Source organism: Oncorhynchus kisutch, unplaced genomic scaffold (genome assembly GCF_002021735.2).
Source record: "Oncorhynchus kisutch isolate 150728-3 unplaced genomic scaffold, Okis_V2 Okis03b-Okis08b_hom, whole genome shotgun sequence".
In the NCBI taxonomy this organism is placed as follows: Eukaryota; Metazoa; Chordata; class Actinopteri; order Salmoniformes; family Salmonidae; genus Oncorhynchus; species Oncorhynchus kisutch.
This window is the reverse complement of record NW_022261980.1, coordinates 20,249,063-20,267,714: the sequence shown is the minus strand read 5'-3', so window position 1 is coordinate 20,267,714 and position 18,652 is coordinate 20,249,063. Positions and strand designations below refer to the sequence as shown.

Below are 18,652 nucleotides of genomic sequence, written 5' to 3'. Positions count from 1 at the left end.
TGCTGCCTGCAACATCCTCCAGCATGACCGGTTTGGCGGTGGGTCAGTCATGGTGTGGGGTGGCATTTCTTTGGGGGCCGCACAGCCCTCCATGTGCTCGCCAAAGGTAGCCTGACTGCCAATAGGTACCGAGATGAGATCCTCAGACCCCTTGGTGCGGTTGGCCCTGGGTTCCTCCTAATGCAAGACAATGCTAGACCTCATGTGGCTGGAGTGTGTCAGCAGTTCCTGCAAGAGGAAGGCAGTGATGCTATGGACTGGCCCGCCCGTTCCCCAGACCTGAATCCAATTGAGCACATCTGGGACATCATGTCTCGCTCCATCCACCAACGCCACGTTGCACCACAGACTGTCCAGGAGTTAGCGAATGCTTTAGTCCAGGTCTGGCAGGAGATCCCTCAGGAGACCATCTGCCACCTCATCAGGAGCATGCCCAGGTCATACAGGCACGTGGAGGCCACACACACTACTGAACCTCATTTTGACTTGTTTTAAGGACATTACATCAAAGTTGGATCAACCTGAAGTGTGGGTTTCCACTTAAATTTTGAGTGTGACTCCAAATCCAGACCTCCATGGGTTGATACATTTGATTTCCATTGATAATTTTTGTGTGATTTTGTTGTCAGCACATTCAACTATGTAAAGAAAAAAGTATTTAATCAAAATATTTAATTCATTCAGATCTAGGATGTGTTATTTTAGTGTTCCCTTCATTTTTTTGAGCAGTGTATTTACGCTCAGTGTGTCGTCTTGATCGCTGGTGAAAAGTCTTTATTTTGTAGAATTGTCCGTCTCTCTCCCTCTGTCTTGGTTAGAGGGGATAGTTCAAAGTGACATTCTTTATAGAATGGATGTTTCGGCGGTTGTCGTTCTTCTCGTTCAATGATACCGAATTCCTAGTTGCAGACTAGTAATTAATATCAAAGACTTGTTCTCATTCTGTCGGTATCGATAGTCTAAGAGTTTAACCATGTGGTATGGTTAAAGGATTCAGCAATGGTCTGCAACCTTTGGCCATCTCGTAATTGAGGTAAGCTTGGTCTACAACCTTTGTTCCCCTCCTAATGGAGAAAAACATGGTCTGGTGATAATTTCTCAAAGTTGGGTTGCATTCGGAATGGCAGAAAAGGGCTGTCCCAGGATGTCTGACCCTAACTGGGCTCAGGGGCGGTCCAGGATGTCTGACCCTAACTGGGCTCAGGGGCGGTCCAGGATGTCTGACCCTAACTGGGCTCAGGGGTGGTCCAGGATGTCTGACCCTAACTGGGCTCAGGGGCGGTTCAGGATGTCTGTACAGTATATATAACAGTGTTCCTCTACAGTGTGTATATATAACAGTATTCCTCTACAGTATATATAACAGTATATATACAGTATATATAACAGTGTTCCTCTACAGTATATAACAGTATATCTACAGTATATAACAGTATAACAGTATGGGGGCTACCCCGGCAGAGCGCAGACTGTGGGCTACCCCGGCAGAGTGCAGACTGTGGGCTACCCCGGCAGAGCGCAGACTGTGGGCTACCCCGGCAGACTGGGGGCTACCCCGGCAGACTGGGGGCTACCCCGGCAGAGCGCAGACTGGGGGCTACCCCGGCAGAGAGCAGACTGGGGGTTACCCCGGCAGAGCGCAGACTGGGGGCTACCCCGGCAGAGAGCAGACTGGGGGTTACCCCGGCAGAGAGCAGACTGTGGGCTACCCCGGCAGAGAGCAGACTGGGGGCTACCCCGGCAGACTGGGGGCTACCCCGGCAGAGCGCAGACTGTGGGCTACTCCGGCAGAGAGCAGAATGGGGGCTGCCCCAGCAGACCTCGCTAGACTATAATTATCACAACATGATTATGTTTGTCCTGTTTACAGAAGAGCTTAGAACACCTAAGTTTGTTAATATAGTATTTGTAATGCTTGATGCTCATATTCAATAGTTTTGGGTGGGTTTTTATTTATTTATTTGATTTGGATTAGACAGTGAAGAGGAGAGAGGAATGGTAGGACGGTTTGTGAGTCAGAAGGGCATGAGTCAGCTGTGAACCTGTGCTGACTCTAGTAGTCTAGACTGGACATGTGATCCGGCATGAGTCAGATGTGAACCCGTGCTGACTCTAATAGTCTAGACTGGACATGTGATCCGAGGTCCACCACACTAACTGTTGGACCACACAGAACACAGGGCTCCATACTGTACATTATGGATGTAACTTTCTCTCACAGAAAGGAAACAGAAAGTAAGTAGAAAGGGAACAGAAAGGAAACAGAAAGGGAACAGAAAGGGAACAGAAAGGAAGTAGAAAGGGAACAGAAAGGAAACAGAAAGGAAACAGACAGGGAACAGAAAGGGAACCGAAAGGAAGTAGAAAGGGAACAGAAAGGAAACAGAAAGGAAACAGAAAGGTAGTAGAAAGGGAACAGAAAGGAAGTAGAAAGAGGACAGAAAGGAAACAGAAAGGAAGTAGAAAGGGAACAGAAAGGAAACAGAAAGGGAACAGAAAGGAAGTAGAAAGGAAAAATAAAGGAAGTAGAAAAGGAACAGAAAGGGAGCAGAAAGGAAGTAGAAAGGGAACAGAAAGGAAACAGAAAGGAAGCAGAAAGGGAACAGAAAGGAAACAAAAGGGAAACAGAAAGGGAACAGAAAGGAAGTAGAAAGGGAACAGAAAGGGAACAGAAAGGGAACAGAAAGGAAACAGAAAGGAAACAGACAGGGAACAGAAAGGGAACCGAAAGGAAGTAGAAAGGGAACAGAAAGGAAGTAGAAAGGAAACAGAAAGGAAACAGAAAGGAAGTAGAAAGGGAACAGAAAGGAAGTAGAAAGAGAACAGAAAGGAAGTAGAAAGGAAGTAGAAAGGGAACAGAAAGGAAACAGAAAGGAAACAGAAAGGGAACAGAAAGGAAGTAGAAAGGAAAAATAAAGGAAGTAGAAAAGGAACAGAAAGGGAGCAGAAAGAAAACAGAAAGGAAGTAGAAAGGAAACAAAGGAAGTAGAAAGGAAACAGAAAGGAAGTAGAAAGGGAACAGAAAGGAAACAGAAAGGAAGCAGAAAGGGAACAGAAAGGAAACAAAAGGGAAACAGAAAGGGAACAGAAAGGAAGTAGAAAGGAAACAGAAAGGAAACAGAAAGGGAACAGAAAGGAAACAGAATATATAACAGTATTCCTCTACAGTATATATAACAGTATATATACAGTATATATAACAGTGTTCCTCTACAGTATATAACAGTATATCTACAGTATATAACAGTATAACAGTATGGGGGCTACCCCGGCAGAGCGCAGACTGTGGGATACCCCGGCAGAGCGCAGACTGTGGGCTACCCCGGCAGAGCGCAGACTGTGGGCTACCCCGGCAGACTGTGGGCTACCCCGGCAGACTGTGGGCTACCCCGGCAGACTGTGGGCTACCCCGGCAGAGAGCAGAATGGGGGCTGCCCCAGCAGACCTCGCTAGACTATAATTATCACAACATGATTATGTTTGTCCTGTTTACAGAAGAGCTTAGAACACCTAAGTTTGTTAATATAGTATTTGTAATGCTTGATGCTCATATTCAATAGTTTTGGGTGGGTTTTTATTTATTTATTTGATTTGGATTAGACAGTGAAGAGGAGAGAGGAATGGTAGGACGGTTTGTGAGTCAGAAGGGCATGAGTCAGCTGTGAACCTGTGCTGACTCTAGTAGTCTAGACTGGACATGTGATCCGGCATGAGTCAGATGTGAACCCGTGCTGACTCTAATAGTCTAGACTGGACATGTGATCCGAGGTCCACCACACTAACTGTTGGACCACACAGAACACAGGGCTCCATACTGTACATTATGGATGTAACTTTCTCTCGCAGAAAGGAAGTAGAAAGGGAACAGAAAGGAAACAGAAAGGGAACAGAAAGGGAACAGAAAGGAAGTAGAAAGGGAACAGAAAGGAAACAGATAGGGAACAGAAAGGGAACCGAAAGGAAGTAGAAAGGGAACAGCAAGGAAACAGAAAGGAAACAGACAGGGAACAGAAAGGGAACCGAAAGGAAGTAGAAAGGGAACAGAAAGGAAACAGAAAGGAAACAGACAGGGAACAGAAAGGGAACCGAAAGGAAGTAGAAAGGGAACAGAAAGGAAGTAGAAAGGAAACAGAAAGGAAACAGAAAGGAAGTAGAAAGGGAACAGAAAGGAAGTAGAAAGAGAACAGAAAGGAAACAGAAAGGAAGTAGAAAGGGAACAGAAAGGAAGTAGAAAGAGAACAGAAAGGAAACAGAAAGGAAGTAGAAAGGAAGTAGAAAGGAAACAGAAAGGAAACAGAAAGGGAACAGAAAGGAAACAGAACGGAAGTAGAAAGGGAACAGAAAGGAAGTAGAAAGGGAACAGAAAGGAAGTAGAAAGGAAACAGAAAGGAAACAGAAAGGAAGTAGAAAGGGAACAGAAAGGAAGTAGAAAGAGAACAGAAAGGAAACAGAAAGGAAGTAGAAAGGAAGTAGAAAGGGAACAGAAAGGAAACAGAAAGGAAACAGAAAGGGAACAGAAAGGAAGTAGAAAGGAAAAATAAAGGAAGTAGAAAAGAAACATAAAGGGAACAGAAAGAAAACAGAAAGGAAGTAGAAAGGGAACAGAAAGGAAGTATGTCCACATAGCCTGGTTCCTCTCTAGGTTTCTTCCTAGGTTTTGGCCTTTCTAGGGAGTTTTTCCTAGCCACCGTGCTTCTCCACCTGCATTGCTTGCTGTTTGGGGTTTTAGGCTGGGTTTCTGTACAGCACTTTGAGATATCAGCTGATGTACGAAGGGCTATATAAATAAATTTGATTTGATTTGATTTGAAGTAGAAAGGGAACAGAAAGGAAACAGAAAGGGACAGAGAGGGAACAGAAAGGAAGGAGAAAGGAAAAGAAGTGAATGTAGAATGCAGGGAGAGTACTCCTGAGATGTTATATTTTATTTAACATTGCCCCATTAAGTCAGAAGTAGCAGTGTTGTAGATCATAATAACCACCTCATAAATCATGTAGAGACAGTCCTGTTGGAATCAATAGAGAGAATCAGCCCTATTGGAAACAAGAGAGAATCAGAGAAGATTACAATTTGGGAGACCTTGGATGTTTGTGTAGGGTGGCCTCTTGACAAGATCGTGAAATAGTGAGTTGGTTTAACAACAAATAGAAGTGATTCCTCAGTGGAGAGGAGAGGAGGGAGGGAGGGAGGGCAGTTTCACACAGTATTACATCTATTACACTACTTCTTTATTTCGGGAAGCACTCAAATGGCACCCTATTCCCTACATTCCTATAGGGCTCTGGTCAAAAGTAGTGCACTATCTCTGGTCAAAAGTAGTGCACTATTTAGGAAATAGGGTGTCATTTGGGACAGTGACTTGTTGTCTCTGAGGGTATACTTTGGTGTGCTACAGTATGATATAGGACTATCATATTCCCCTCCTAGTATACAGCCCTCTCATCTGTCAACACTACTCTGATGTTTGACAGGATTGCTCCTCTCATCAGTCAACACTAGACTGTTGTTGGACAGGATTCCTCCTCTCATCAGTCAACACTACTCTGATGTTGGACAGGATTCCTCCTCTCATCAGTCAACACTAGACTGTTGTTGGACAGGATTCCTCCTCTCATCAGTCAACACTACTCTGATGTTGGACAGGATTCCTCCTCTCATCAGTCAACACTAGACTGTTGTTGGACAGGATTCCTCCTCTCATCAGTCAACACTACTCTGATGTTGGACAGGATTCCTCCTCTCATCAGTCAACACTAGACTGTTGTTGGACAGGATTCCTCCTCTCATCAGTCAACACTACTCTGATGTTGGACAGGATTCCTCCTCTCATCAGTCAACACTACTCTGATGTTGGACAGGATTCCTCCTCTCATCAGTCAACACTACTCTGTTGTTGGACAGGATTCCTCCTCTCATCTGTCAACACTACTCTGTTGTTGGACAGGATTCCTCCTCTCATCAGTCAACACTACTCTGTTGTTGGACAGGATTCCTCCTCTCATCAGTCAACACTACTCTGTTGTTGGACATGACTACCTCTGTCATCTGTCTTCAACAGTCATCAGTCAACACTACTGTGTTGTTGGACAGGATTCCTCCTCTCATCAGTCAACACAACTCTGTTGTTGAACATGATTACCTCTGTCACCTGTCTGCATCAGTCATCTGTCAACACTACTGTGTTGTTGGACATGATTACCTCTCATCTGTCTGCATCAGTCATCTGTCAACACTAATATGTTGTTGGACATGATTACCTCTGTCATCTGTCTGCATCAGTCATCTGTCAACACTACTGTGTTGTTGGACAGGATTACCCCTCTCATCTGTCAACACTACTGTGTTGTTGGACAGGATTACCTCTGTCACCTGTCTGCATCAGTCATCTGTCAACACTACTGTGTTGTTGGACAGGATTACCTCTGTCACCTGTCTGCATCAGTCATCTGTCAACACTACTGTGTTGTTGGACAGGATTACCCCTCTCATCTGTCAACACTACTGTGTTGTTGGACAGGATTACCTCTGTCACCTGTCTGCATCAGTCATCTGTCAACACTACTGTGTTGTTGGACAGGATTACCTCTGTCACCTGTCTGCATCAGTCATCTGTCAACACTACTGTGTTGTTGGACAGGATTACCCCATTACCACTAGTGTAATGTATTTCTCTCATATCTCTACTTCTACCATTACCACTAGTATCATTTATTCAATGACACATTCAATTAGTTAAAACCCTATTTTAATAGGTATTGCATTTGTTTGTAATTAAGTAGAATGCCCTGCATACTATCTCAGTTAATTCACTGCATCATTTTTTATTTTATTTATTTATTTCACCTTTATTTAACCAGGTAGGCTAGTTGAGAACAAGTTCTCATTTGCAACTGCGACCTGGCCAAGATAAAGCATAGCAGTGTGAGCATACAACAAAGAGTTACACATGGAGTAAACAATTAACAAGTCAATAACACAGTAGAAAACGAAGGGGGGGTCTATATACAATGTGTGCAAAAGGCATGAGGAGGTAGGCAAATAATTACAATTTTGCAGATTAACACTGGAGTGATAAAAGATCAGATGGTCATGTACAGGTAGAGATATTGGTGTGCAGAAGAGCAGAAAAGTAAATAAATAGAAACAGTACGGGGATGAGGTAGGTGAAAAGGGTGGGCTATTTACCAATAGACTATGTACAGCTGCAGCGATCGGTTAGCTGCTCAGATAGCTGATGTTTGAAGTTGGTGAGGGAGATAAAAGTCTCCAACTTCAGCGATTTTTGCAATTCGTTCCAGTCACAGGCAGCAGAGTACTGGAACGAAAGGCGGCCAAATGAGGTGTTGGCTTTAGGGATGATCAGTGAGATACACCTGCTGGAGCGCGTGCTACGGATGGGTGTTGCCATCGTGACCAGTGAGCTGAGATAAGGCGGAGCTTTACCTAGCATAGACTTGTAGATGACCTGGAGCCAGTGGGTCTGGCGACGAATATGTAGCGAGGGCCAGCCGACTATAGCATACAAGTCGCAGTGGTGGGTAGTATAAGGTGCTTTAGTGACAAAACGGATGGCACTGTGATAGACTGCATCCAGTTTGCTGAGTAGAGTGTTGGAAGCCATTTTGTAGATGACATCGCCGAAGTCGAGGATCGGACACATTAAGGTGTCCAGTTGAGCTTATTTTTTAACCTACGTAATTGTAGTGTGCGCAGTACTCTATATATTTTGATCTAATTCCCTGAGATCTGGATCTTCTCTGGAAAATCATTATTTTAGTATTTTTGGGGTTTACTGCCAGGGCCCAGGTCGGGTAGTACTGCTCTAGCAGGTCCAGGCTCTGCTGTAGGCCTGGTGCTGTGGGGGTTTACTGCCAGGGCCCAGGTCTGGCAGTACTGCTCTAGCAGGTCCAGGCTCTGCTGTAGGCCATGTGTTGTGGGTGTTTACTGCCAGGGCCCAGGTCTGGCAGTACTGCTGTAGGCCAGGTGCTCTGGGTGACAGCAGGCATAGGTCATCTGCGAAGAGCAGGCATTTAACCTCTAAACTGTGGAGACTAACACCATGAGTTGAGGATTTTTCTAGAATAGTGGCCAATTCATTGATGTAAATATTGAAGACTGCAGGGCTTTTGCAACCCTGGCGAAGGCTCCGCCCCCTGGTTAAAGAATTATGTTCTTTTCTTGACAGTTTTGATGCTGCACATATTGGCAGTAGACATTGATTTAATTATGTCATGTTTTACCCCCTACACCACTTTCAATATCTTTGTAGAACAGTCCTGTATGCCAAATAGAATCAAAAGCTTTTTGGAAGTCGATAAAGCAAGAATACCTTTTAGTATTATTTTGGTGGACATGTCTATCTATCAGGGTGTGTAGGGTGTAAATATGATCATTTGTGCAATGTTTTGTTATAAATCCAATTTGGCTTTTACTTAAGACATTGTGCTTATTAAGGAAGTTAAGAACTCTTACATTTATGACACTACAGAAAACCTTCCCCAGGTTACTGTTCACACAAATGCCTCTGTAAAACCTTCCCCAGGTTACTGTTCACACAAATGCCTCTGTAAAACCTTCCCCAGGTTACTGTTCACACAAATGCCTCTGTAAAACCTTCCCCAGGTTACTGTTCACACAAATGCCTCTGTAAAACCTTCCCCAGGTTACTGTTCACACAAATGCCTCTGTAAAACCTTCCCCAGGTTACTGTTCACACAAATGCCTCTGTAAAACCTTCCCCAGGTTACTGTTCACACAAATGCCTCTGTAAAACCTTCCCCAGGTTACTGTTCACACAAATGCCTCTGTAAAACCTTCCCCAGGTTACTGTTCACACAAATGCCTCTGTAAAACCTTCCCCAGGTTACTGTTCACACAAATGCCTCTGTAAAACCTTCCCCAGGTTACTGTTCACACAAATGCCTCTGTAAAACCTTCCCCAGGTTACTGTTCACACAAATGCCTCTGTAATTGTTTGGGTCAAATGTGTCTCCGTTCTTAAAGATTGGGGTTATGAGTCCTTGATTCCAGATGTCAGGGAAATAACTTACACTCAGGATTAATATACAGCTTTAATATAGCATATTGACATTTTGCACTTGTGAATTTGAGCATCTGCATCTATCAGTATCCACAGGATAACAGCTCTGTAACATAGTCCAAATTTAAATGAAAATGGATGAACAAACTTTTGCTTAAGCAACTAATGTGTCTAAAACGATGGCTGCTGCCCTGTTACTGCTGCCCTGTTTCTGCTGCCCTGTTACTGCTGCCCTGTTACTGCTGCCCTGTTACTACTGCCCTGTTACTACTGCCCTGTTACTACTGACCTGTTACTACTGCCCTGTTACTGCTGCCCTGTTATTACTGCCCTGTTACTGCTGCCCTGTTACTGCTGCCCTGTTACTGCTGCCCTGTTACTACTGCCCTGTTACTACTGCCCTGTTACTACTGACCTGTTACTGTTGCCCTGTTACTACTGCCCTGTTACTGCTGCCCTGTTACTGCTGACCTGTTACTACTGCCCTGTTACTACTGCCCTGTTACTACTGACCTGTTACTACTGCCCTGTTACTACTGCCCTGTTTCTGCTGCCCTGTTACTGCTGCCCTGTTACTGCTGCCCTGTTACTACTGCCCTGTTACTACTGCCCTGTTACTACTGCCGTGTTACTACTGCCCTGTTACTACTGACCTGTTACTACTGCCCTGTTACTACTGCCCTGTTACTACTGCCCTGTTACTACTGACCTGTTACTACTGCCCAGGGCTGCCCTGTTACTACTGCCATGTTACTACTGCCCTGTTACTACTGCCCTGTTACTACTGACCTGTTACTACTGCCCTGTTACTACTGCCCTGTTACTACTGACCTGTTACTGCTGCCCTGTTACTACTGCCGTGTTACTACTGCCCTGTTACTACTGCCTTGTTACTGCTGACCTGTTATTACTGACCTGTTACTACTGCCCTGTTACTACTGCCCTGTTACTACTGACCTGTTACTGCTGCCCTGTTAGTACTGCCCTGTTACTACTGCCCTGTTACTGCTGACCTGTTACTGCTGACCTGTTACTACTGCCCTGTTACTGCTGCCCTGTTACTACTGCCCTGTTACTGCTGCCCTGTTACTGCTGCCCTGTTACTACTGCCATGTTACTACTGCCCTGTTACTACTGCCCTGTTACTGCTGCCCTGTTTCTGCTGCCCTGTTACTACTGACCTGTTACTGCTGCCCTGTTACTGCTGACCTGTTACTGCTGTCCTGTTACTACTGCCATGTTACTACTGCCATGTTAGTACTGCCCTGTTACTGCTGCCCTGTTTCTGCTGCCCTGTTACTACTGCCCTGTTACTACTGCCCTGTTACTACTGCCCTGTTACTGCTGCCCTGTTACTACTGCCCTGTTACTGCTGCCCTGTTACTGCTGACCTGTTACTACTGATGAATGAAAATTATTTGTTACTCTGTTTCAGACACATAGAGAACTGGACAGGACTTCAGACTCTGAGAGACGTGGACATGGAGCTGTACACTGGACTACAGAGGCTGTAAGTGTTGATACAACAGGGCAGCGTCCCAAGTGTTACCCTATTCCCTATAAATTGCACTACTTTAGAGCCCTATGGTACCCGATTCCCTATATAGTGCACTACTTTAGACCAGGGCCCTATGACACCCTATTCCCTATATAGTGCACTATATTAGACCAGAGCCCTATGCCACCCTATCCCCTATATAGTGCACTACTTTAGACCAGAGCCCTATGGCACCCTATTCTCTATATAGTGCACTACTTTAGACCAGAGCCCGACGGCACCCTATATAGTGCACTACTTTAGATCAGAGCCCTATGGCACCCTATCCCCTATATAGTGCACTATATTAGACCAGAGCCCTATGCCACCCTATCCCCTATATAGTGCACTACTTTAGACCAGAGCCCTATGGCACCCTATTCTCTATATAGTGCACTACTTTAGACCAGAGCCCGACGGCACCCTATATAGTGCACTACTTTAGATCAGAGCCCTATGGCACCCTATCCCCTATATAATCCACTACTTTTGACTTTTGAAGTAGTGACCTATGTTTAGCAATACAGCCATAGGCAGCTGTCTAAAGAAAGGCTAAGCTATGGGAATATAGGCAGCTGTCTAAAGAAAGGCTAAGCTATGGGAATATAGGCAGCTGTCTAAAGAAAGGCTAAGCTATGGGAATATAGGCAGCTGTCTAAAGAAAGGCTAAGCTATGGGAATATAGGCAGCTGTCTAAAGAAAGGCTAAGCTATGGGAATATAGGCAGCTGTCTTGAGAAAGGCTAAGCTATGGGAATATAGGCAGCTGTCTTGAGAAAGGCTAAGCTATAGGAATATAGGCAGCTGTATTGAGAAAGGCTAAGCTATGGGGATATAGGCAGCTGTATAAAGAAAGGCTAAGCTATGGGAATATAGGCAGCTGTCTGAAGAAAGGCTAAGCTATGGGAATATAGGCAGCTGTCTGAAGAAAGGCTAAGCTATGGGAATATAGGCAGCTGTCTAAAGAAAGGCTAAGCTATGGGAATATAGGCAGCTGTCTGAAGAATATATACAGGGGGTACCGGTACAGAGTCAATGTGGAGACTATGTACAGGGGGTACCGGTACTGTGTCAATGTGGAGGCTATTTACATTGGGTACCAGTACACAGTCAATGTGGAGGCTATATACAGGGGGTACCGGTACAGAGTCAATGTGGAGGCTATATACAGGGGGTACCAGTACACAGTCAATGTGGAGGCTATATACAGGGGGTACCGGTACAGAGTCAATGTGGAGGCTATATACAGGGGTACTGGTACAGAGTCAATGTGGAGGCTATATATAGGGGGTACCGGTACAGAGTCAATGTGGAGGCTATATACAGGGTGTACCGGTACAGAGTCAATGTGGAGGCTATATACAGGGGTACCGGTACTATTTGCTCTTTGCATAAATCTGTCCATGACCAAGCTGATTATAACATGACCAAGCTGATTAAAGACCAAGCTGATTAAAGACCAAGCTGATTAAAGACCAAGCTGATTATAATATGACCAAGCTGATTAAAGACCAAGGTGATTATAATATGACCAAGCTGATTAAAGACCAAGCTGATTAAAGACCAATCTGATTATAGTAAGACCAAGCTGATTATAATATGACCAAGCTGATTATAATATGACCAAGCTGATTAAAGACCAAGCTGATTATACTATGACCAAGCTGATTATACTATGACCAAGCTGATTATACTATGACCAAGCTGATTAAAGACCAAGCTGATTAAAGACCAAGCTGATTATAATATGACCAAGCTGATTATAATATGACCAAGCTGATTAAAGACCAAGCTGATTATACTATGACCAAGCTGATTAAAGACCAAGCTGATTATAATATGACCAAGCTGATTAAAGACCAAGCTGATTATACTATGACCAAGCTGATTAAAGACCAAGCTGATTAAAGACCAAGCTGATTATAATGAGACCAAGCTGATTAAAGACCAAGCTGATTAAAGACCAAGCTGATTAAAGACCAAGCTGATTATAACATGACCAAGCTGATTATAATATGACCAAGCTGATTAAAGACCAAGCTGATTAAAGACCAAGCTGATTATACTATGACCAAGCTGATTATACTATGACCAAGCTGATTATAATATGACCAAGCTGATTAAAGACCAAGCTGATTATACTATGACCAAGCTGATTAAAGACCAAGCTGATTAAAGACCAAGCTGATTATAATGAGACCAAGCTGATTAAAGACCAAGCTGATTAAAGACCAAGCTGATTAAAGACCAAGCTGATTATAACATGACCAAGCTGATTATAATATGACCAAGCTGATTAAAGACCAAGCTGATTAAAGACCAAGCTGATTAAAGACCAAGCTGATTATAATATGACCAAGCTGATTATAATACGACCAAGCTGATTAAAGACCAAGCTGATTATAACATGACCAAGCTGATTATAACATGACCAAGCTGATTAAAGACCAAGCTGATTATAATATGACCAAGCTGATTATAATATGACCAAGCTGATTAAAGACCAAGCTGATTAAAGACCAAGCTGATTAAAGACCAAGCTGATTAAAGACCAAGCTGATTAAAGACCAAGCTGATTAAAGACCAAGCTGATTAAAGACCAAGCTGATTATAACATGACCAAGCTGATTATAATATGACCAAGCTGATTATAATATGACCAAGCTGATTATAATATGACCAAGCTGATTATAACATGACCAAGCTGATTAAAGACCAAGCTGATTATAATACGACTAAGCTGAATAAAGACCAAGCTGATTAAAGACCAAGCTGATTATAACATGACCAAGCTGATTAAAGACCAAGCTGATTATAATACGACCAAGCTGAATAAAGACCAAGCTGATTAAAGACCAAGCTGATTATAACATGACCAAGCTGATTATAATATGACCAAGCTGATTAAAGACCAAGCTGATTAAAGACCAAGCTGATTATAATATGACCAAGCTGATTATAATATGACCAAGCTGATTAAAGACCAAGCTGATTAAAGACCAAGCTGATTAAAGACCAAGGTGATTATAATATGACCAAGCTGATTAAAGACCAAGCTGATTATAATATGACCAAGCTGATTATAATATGACCAAGCTGATTATAATATGACCAAGCTGATTAAAGACCAAGCTGATTATAATATGACCAAGCTGATTAAAGACCAAGCTGATTATAATATGACCAAGCTGATTAAAGACCAAGCTGATTAAAGACCAAGCTGATTATAATATGACCAAGCTGATTATAATATGACCAAGCTGATTAAAGACCAAGCTGATTATAACATGACCAAGCTGATTATAACATGACCAAGCTGATTAAAGACCAAGCTGATTATAATATGACCAAGCTGATTATAACATGACCAAGCTGATTATAATAAGACCAAGCTGATTATAATATGACCAAGCTGATTATAATAAGACCAAGCTGATTATAATATGACCAAGCTGATTATAATATGACCAAGCTGATTATAATATGACCAAGCTGATTATAATATGACCAAGCTGATTAAAGACCAAGCTGATTAAAGACCAAGCTGATTAAAGACCAAGCTGATTAAAGACCAAGCTGATTATAATATGACCAAGCTGATTAAAGACCAAGCTGATTATAATATGACCAAGCTGATTATAATATGACCAAGCTGATTATAACATGACCAAGCTGATTATAACATGACCAAGCTGATTATAATATGACCAAGCTGATTAAAGACCAAGGTGATTATAATATGACCAAGCTGATTAAAGACCAAGCTGATTAAAGACCAAGCTGATTAAAGACCAAGCTGATTATAATATGACCAAGCTGATTATAATATGACCAAGCTGATTATAATATGACCAAGCTGATTATAATACGACCAAGCTGATTAAAGACCAAGCTGATTAAAGACCAAGCTGATTAAAGACCAAGCTGATTATAATATGACCAAGCTGATTAAAGACCAAGCTGATTAAAGACCAAGCTGATTAAAGACCAAGCTGATTATAATATGACCAAGCTGATTAAAGACCAAGCTGATTATAATACGACCAAGCTGATTAAAGACCAAGCTGATTAAAGACCAAGCTGATTAAAGACCAAGCTGATTAAAATATGACCAAGCTGATTATAATACGACCAAGCTGATTATAATATGACCAAGCTGATTAAAGACCAAGCTGATTAAAGACCAAGCTGATTAAAGACCAAGCTGATTATAACATGACCAAGCTGATTATAATATGACCAAGCTGATTATAATATGACCAAGCTGATTAAAGACCAAGCTGATTATAATATGACCAAGCTGATTATAACATGACCAAGCTGATTAAAGACCAAGCTGATTAAAGACCAAGCTGATTATAGTAAGACCAAGCTGATTAAAGACCAAGCTGATTATAATATGACCAAGCTGATTATAATATGACCAAGCTGATTATAATACGACCAAGCTGATTAAAGACCAAGCTGATTATAATACGACCAAGCTGATTATAATATGACCAAGCTGATTAAAGACCAAGCTGATTATAATATGACCAAGCTGATTAAAGACCAAGGTGATTATAATATGACCAAGCTGATTAAAGACCAAGCTGATTATAATATGACCAAGCTGATTATAATATGACCAAGCTGATTATAATACGACCAAGCTGATTAAAGACCAAGCTGATTATAATACGACCAAGCTGATTATAATATGACCAAGCTGATTAAAGACCAAGCTGATTATAATATGACCAAGCTGATTAAAGACCAAGGTGATTATAATATGACCAAGCTGATTAAAGACCAAGCTGATTATAATATGACCAAGCTGATTATAATATGACCAAGCTGATTAAAGACCAAGCTGATTATAATACGACCAAGCTGATTATAATATGACCAAGCTGATTATAATATGACCAAGCTGATTATAATATGACCAAGCTGATTAAAGACCAAGCTGATTATAATATGACCAAGCTGATTAAAGACCAAGCTGATTATAATATGACCAAGCTGATTAAAGACCAAGCTGATTATAATATGACCAAGCTGATTAAAGACCAAGCTGATTAAAGACCAAGCTGATTATAATATGACCAAGCTGATTATAATATGACTAAGCTGATGACAACATGGGAGAACATTAGAAGACTTCTGCCTTCTGAAATCGTTCAGTACCAACATTAATCACTTCTTCTACTGTCTGTTTGTTCATGTGTCTTTCAGAATCATTATAAACTGCAGTCTGCACTCTATCCAGGCCCGGGCTTTCTCCCAGAACCCTCATCTACGATACATGTGAGTCTATAAATACGAGCTGAACTTTGACTTCAGACAGAACGTCCTGCTGGGCCATGGGGACAGGCTATAATAAAGAGTTCAGGCTGAATGTCTGTCTCTGGGTTGGTAGAGAGGCTTTTATGACACCGACCTACACAACCAAATCAAATCAAATCAAATGTATTTATATAGCCCTTCGTACATCAGCTGATATCTCAAAGTGCTGTACAGAAACCCAGCCTAAAACCCCAAACAGCAAGCAAAGCAGGTGTAGAAGCACGGTGGCTAGGAAAAACTCCCTAGAAAGGCCAATACCTAGGAAGAAACCTAGAGAGGAACCAGGCTATGTGGGGTGGCCAGTCCTCTTCTGGCTGTGCCGGGTGGAGATTATAACAGAACATGGCCAAGATGTTCAAATGTTCATAAATGACCAGCATGGTCGAATAATAATAAGGCAGAACAGTTGAAACTGGAGCAGCAGCACAGTCAGGTGGAAGTTGAAACTGGAGCAGCAGCATGGCCAGGTGGACTGGGGACAGCAAGGAGTCATCATGTCAGGTAGTCCTGGGGCATGGTCCTAGGGCTCAGGTCAGTTGAAACTGGAACAGCAGCATGGCCAGGTGGACTGGGGACAGCAAGGAGTCATCATGTCAGGTAGTCCTGGGGCATGGTCCTAGGGCTCAGGTCCTCCGAGAGAGAGAAAGAAAGAGAGAAGGAGAGAATTAGAGAACGCACACTTAGATTCACACAGGACACCGAATAGGACAGGAGAAGTACTCCAGATATAACAAACTGACCCCAGCCCCCCGACACATAAACTACTGCAGCATAAATACTGGAGGCTGAGACAGGAGGGGTCAGGAGACACTGTGGCCCCATCCGAGGACACCCCCGGACAGGGCCAAACAGGAAGGATATAACCCCACCCACTTTGCCAAAGCACAGCCCCCACACCACTAGAGGGATATCTTCAACCACCAACTTACCATCCTGAGACAAGGCTGAGTATAGCCCACAAAGATCTCCGCCACGGCACAACCCAAGGGGGGGGGCGCCAACCCAGACAGGATGACCACAACAGTGAATCAACCCACTCAGGTGACGCACCCCCTCCAGGGACGGCATGAGAGAGCCCCAGCAAGCCAGTGACTCAGCCCCTGTAATAGGGTTAGAGGCAGAGAATCCCAGTGGAAAGAGGGAACAGTTGGCTGCATGATGCATGACATCAGTGGCTGTCTCTGTGTAACACGTGTCTCAGAGTGACCCCTATGTAACCTTGTCCCTCAGAGTGACCCCTATGTCACCTTGTCCCTCAGAGTGACCCCTATGTAACCTTGTCTCTCAGAGTGACCCCTATGTAATCTTGTCTCTCAGTGTGACCCCTATGTAACCTTGTCTCTCAGAGTGACCCCTATATAACCTTGTCTCTCAGAGTGACCCCTATGTAACCTTGTCTCTCAGTGTGACCCCTATATAACCTTGTCTCTCAGTGTGACCCCTATATAACCTTGTGTCTCAGAGTGACCCCTATGTAACCTTGTCTCTCAGAGTGACCCCTATATAACCTTGTCCCTCAGAGTGACCCCTATATAACCTTGTCTCTCAGAGTGACCCCTATATAACCTTGTGTCTCAGAGTGACCCATATGTAACCTTGTCTCTCAGAGTGACCCCTATATAACCTTGTCCCTCAGAGTGACCCCTATATAACCTTGTCTCTCAGAGTGACCCCTATGTAACCTTGTCTGAGAACATTAGATTAATGTTAGCTCCCTGAGCCTAATTCCCAAGCTTTATCTCAGCAGCTGACACAGTCTTGTGATGTGCATGACACCCAGACTGGAACAGTTGGTGTCAACAGCACAAACAGACTATTAGAAATACCTGACTGGTACATGCCCTTTGTAGAGATATGATACCAATATATGAGACTACTGACTCAACTATATATGAGACTACTTACTCAACTATATATGAGACTACTGACTCAACTATATATGAGACAACTGACTCAACTGTATATGAGACAACTGACTCAACTATATAAGAGACAACTGACTCAACTATATAGGAGACAACTGACTCAATTATATATGAGACAACTGACTCAATTATATATGAGACAACTGACTCAACTATATATGAGACAACTGACTCAACTAAATGAGACAACTGACTCACCTATATATGAGACAACTGACTCACCTATATATGAGACAACTGACTCAACTATATATGAGACAACTGACTCAACTTCATGAGACAACTGACTCAACTTCATATGAGACAACTGACTCAACTGTACATGAGACAATTAATTTGAAACAACTATATATGAGACAACTGACTCAACTTCATATGAGACAACTGACTCAACTATATATGAGACAACTGACTCAACTATATATGAGACAACTGACTCAACTTTATATGAGACAACTGACTCAACTATATGTGAGACAACTGACTCAACTATATATGAGACAACTGACTCAACCATATATGAGACAACGGACTCAACTATATATGAGACAACTGACTCAACTTCATTTGAGACAACTGACTCAACTTCATATGAGACAACTGACTCAACTGTACATGAGACAATTAATTTGAAACAACTATATATGAGACAACTGACTCAACTTCATATGAGACAACTGACTCAACTATATATGAGACAACTGACTCAACTATATATGAGACAACTGACTCAACTTTATATGAGACAACTGACTCAACTATATGTGAGACAACTGACTCAACTATATATGAGACAACTGACTCAACCATATATGAGACAAC

The 18,652-nt window shown here is 42.8% G+C and overlaps 1 protein-coding gene across 2 annotated transcripts in view; it reads left to right on the top strand.

Annotated features, from left to right (window-relative positions):
• The window catches only part of LOC116359544 (NT-3 growth factor receptor), a 120,767-nt gene that overhangs the window by 9,157 nt on the left and 92,958 nt on the right, over positions 1-18,652 (top strand). For both annotated transcript variants that reach the window (XM_031812304.1, XM_031812303.1), the window contains exons 2-3: positions 10,477-10,551; positions 15,795-15,866. In XM_031812304.1, coding sequence (XP_031668164.1) covers positions 10,477-10,551; positions 15,795-15,866 — 147 coding nt within the window. The remainder of the gene's footprint in view (positions 1-10,476; positions 10,552-15,794; positions 15,867-18,652) is intronic.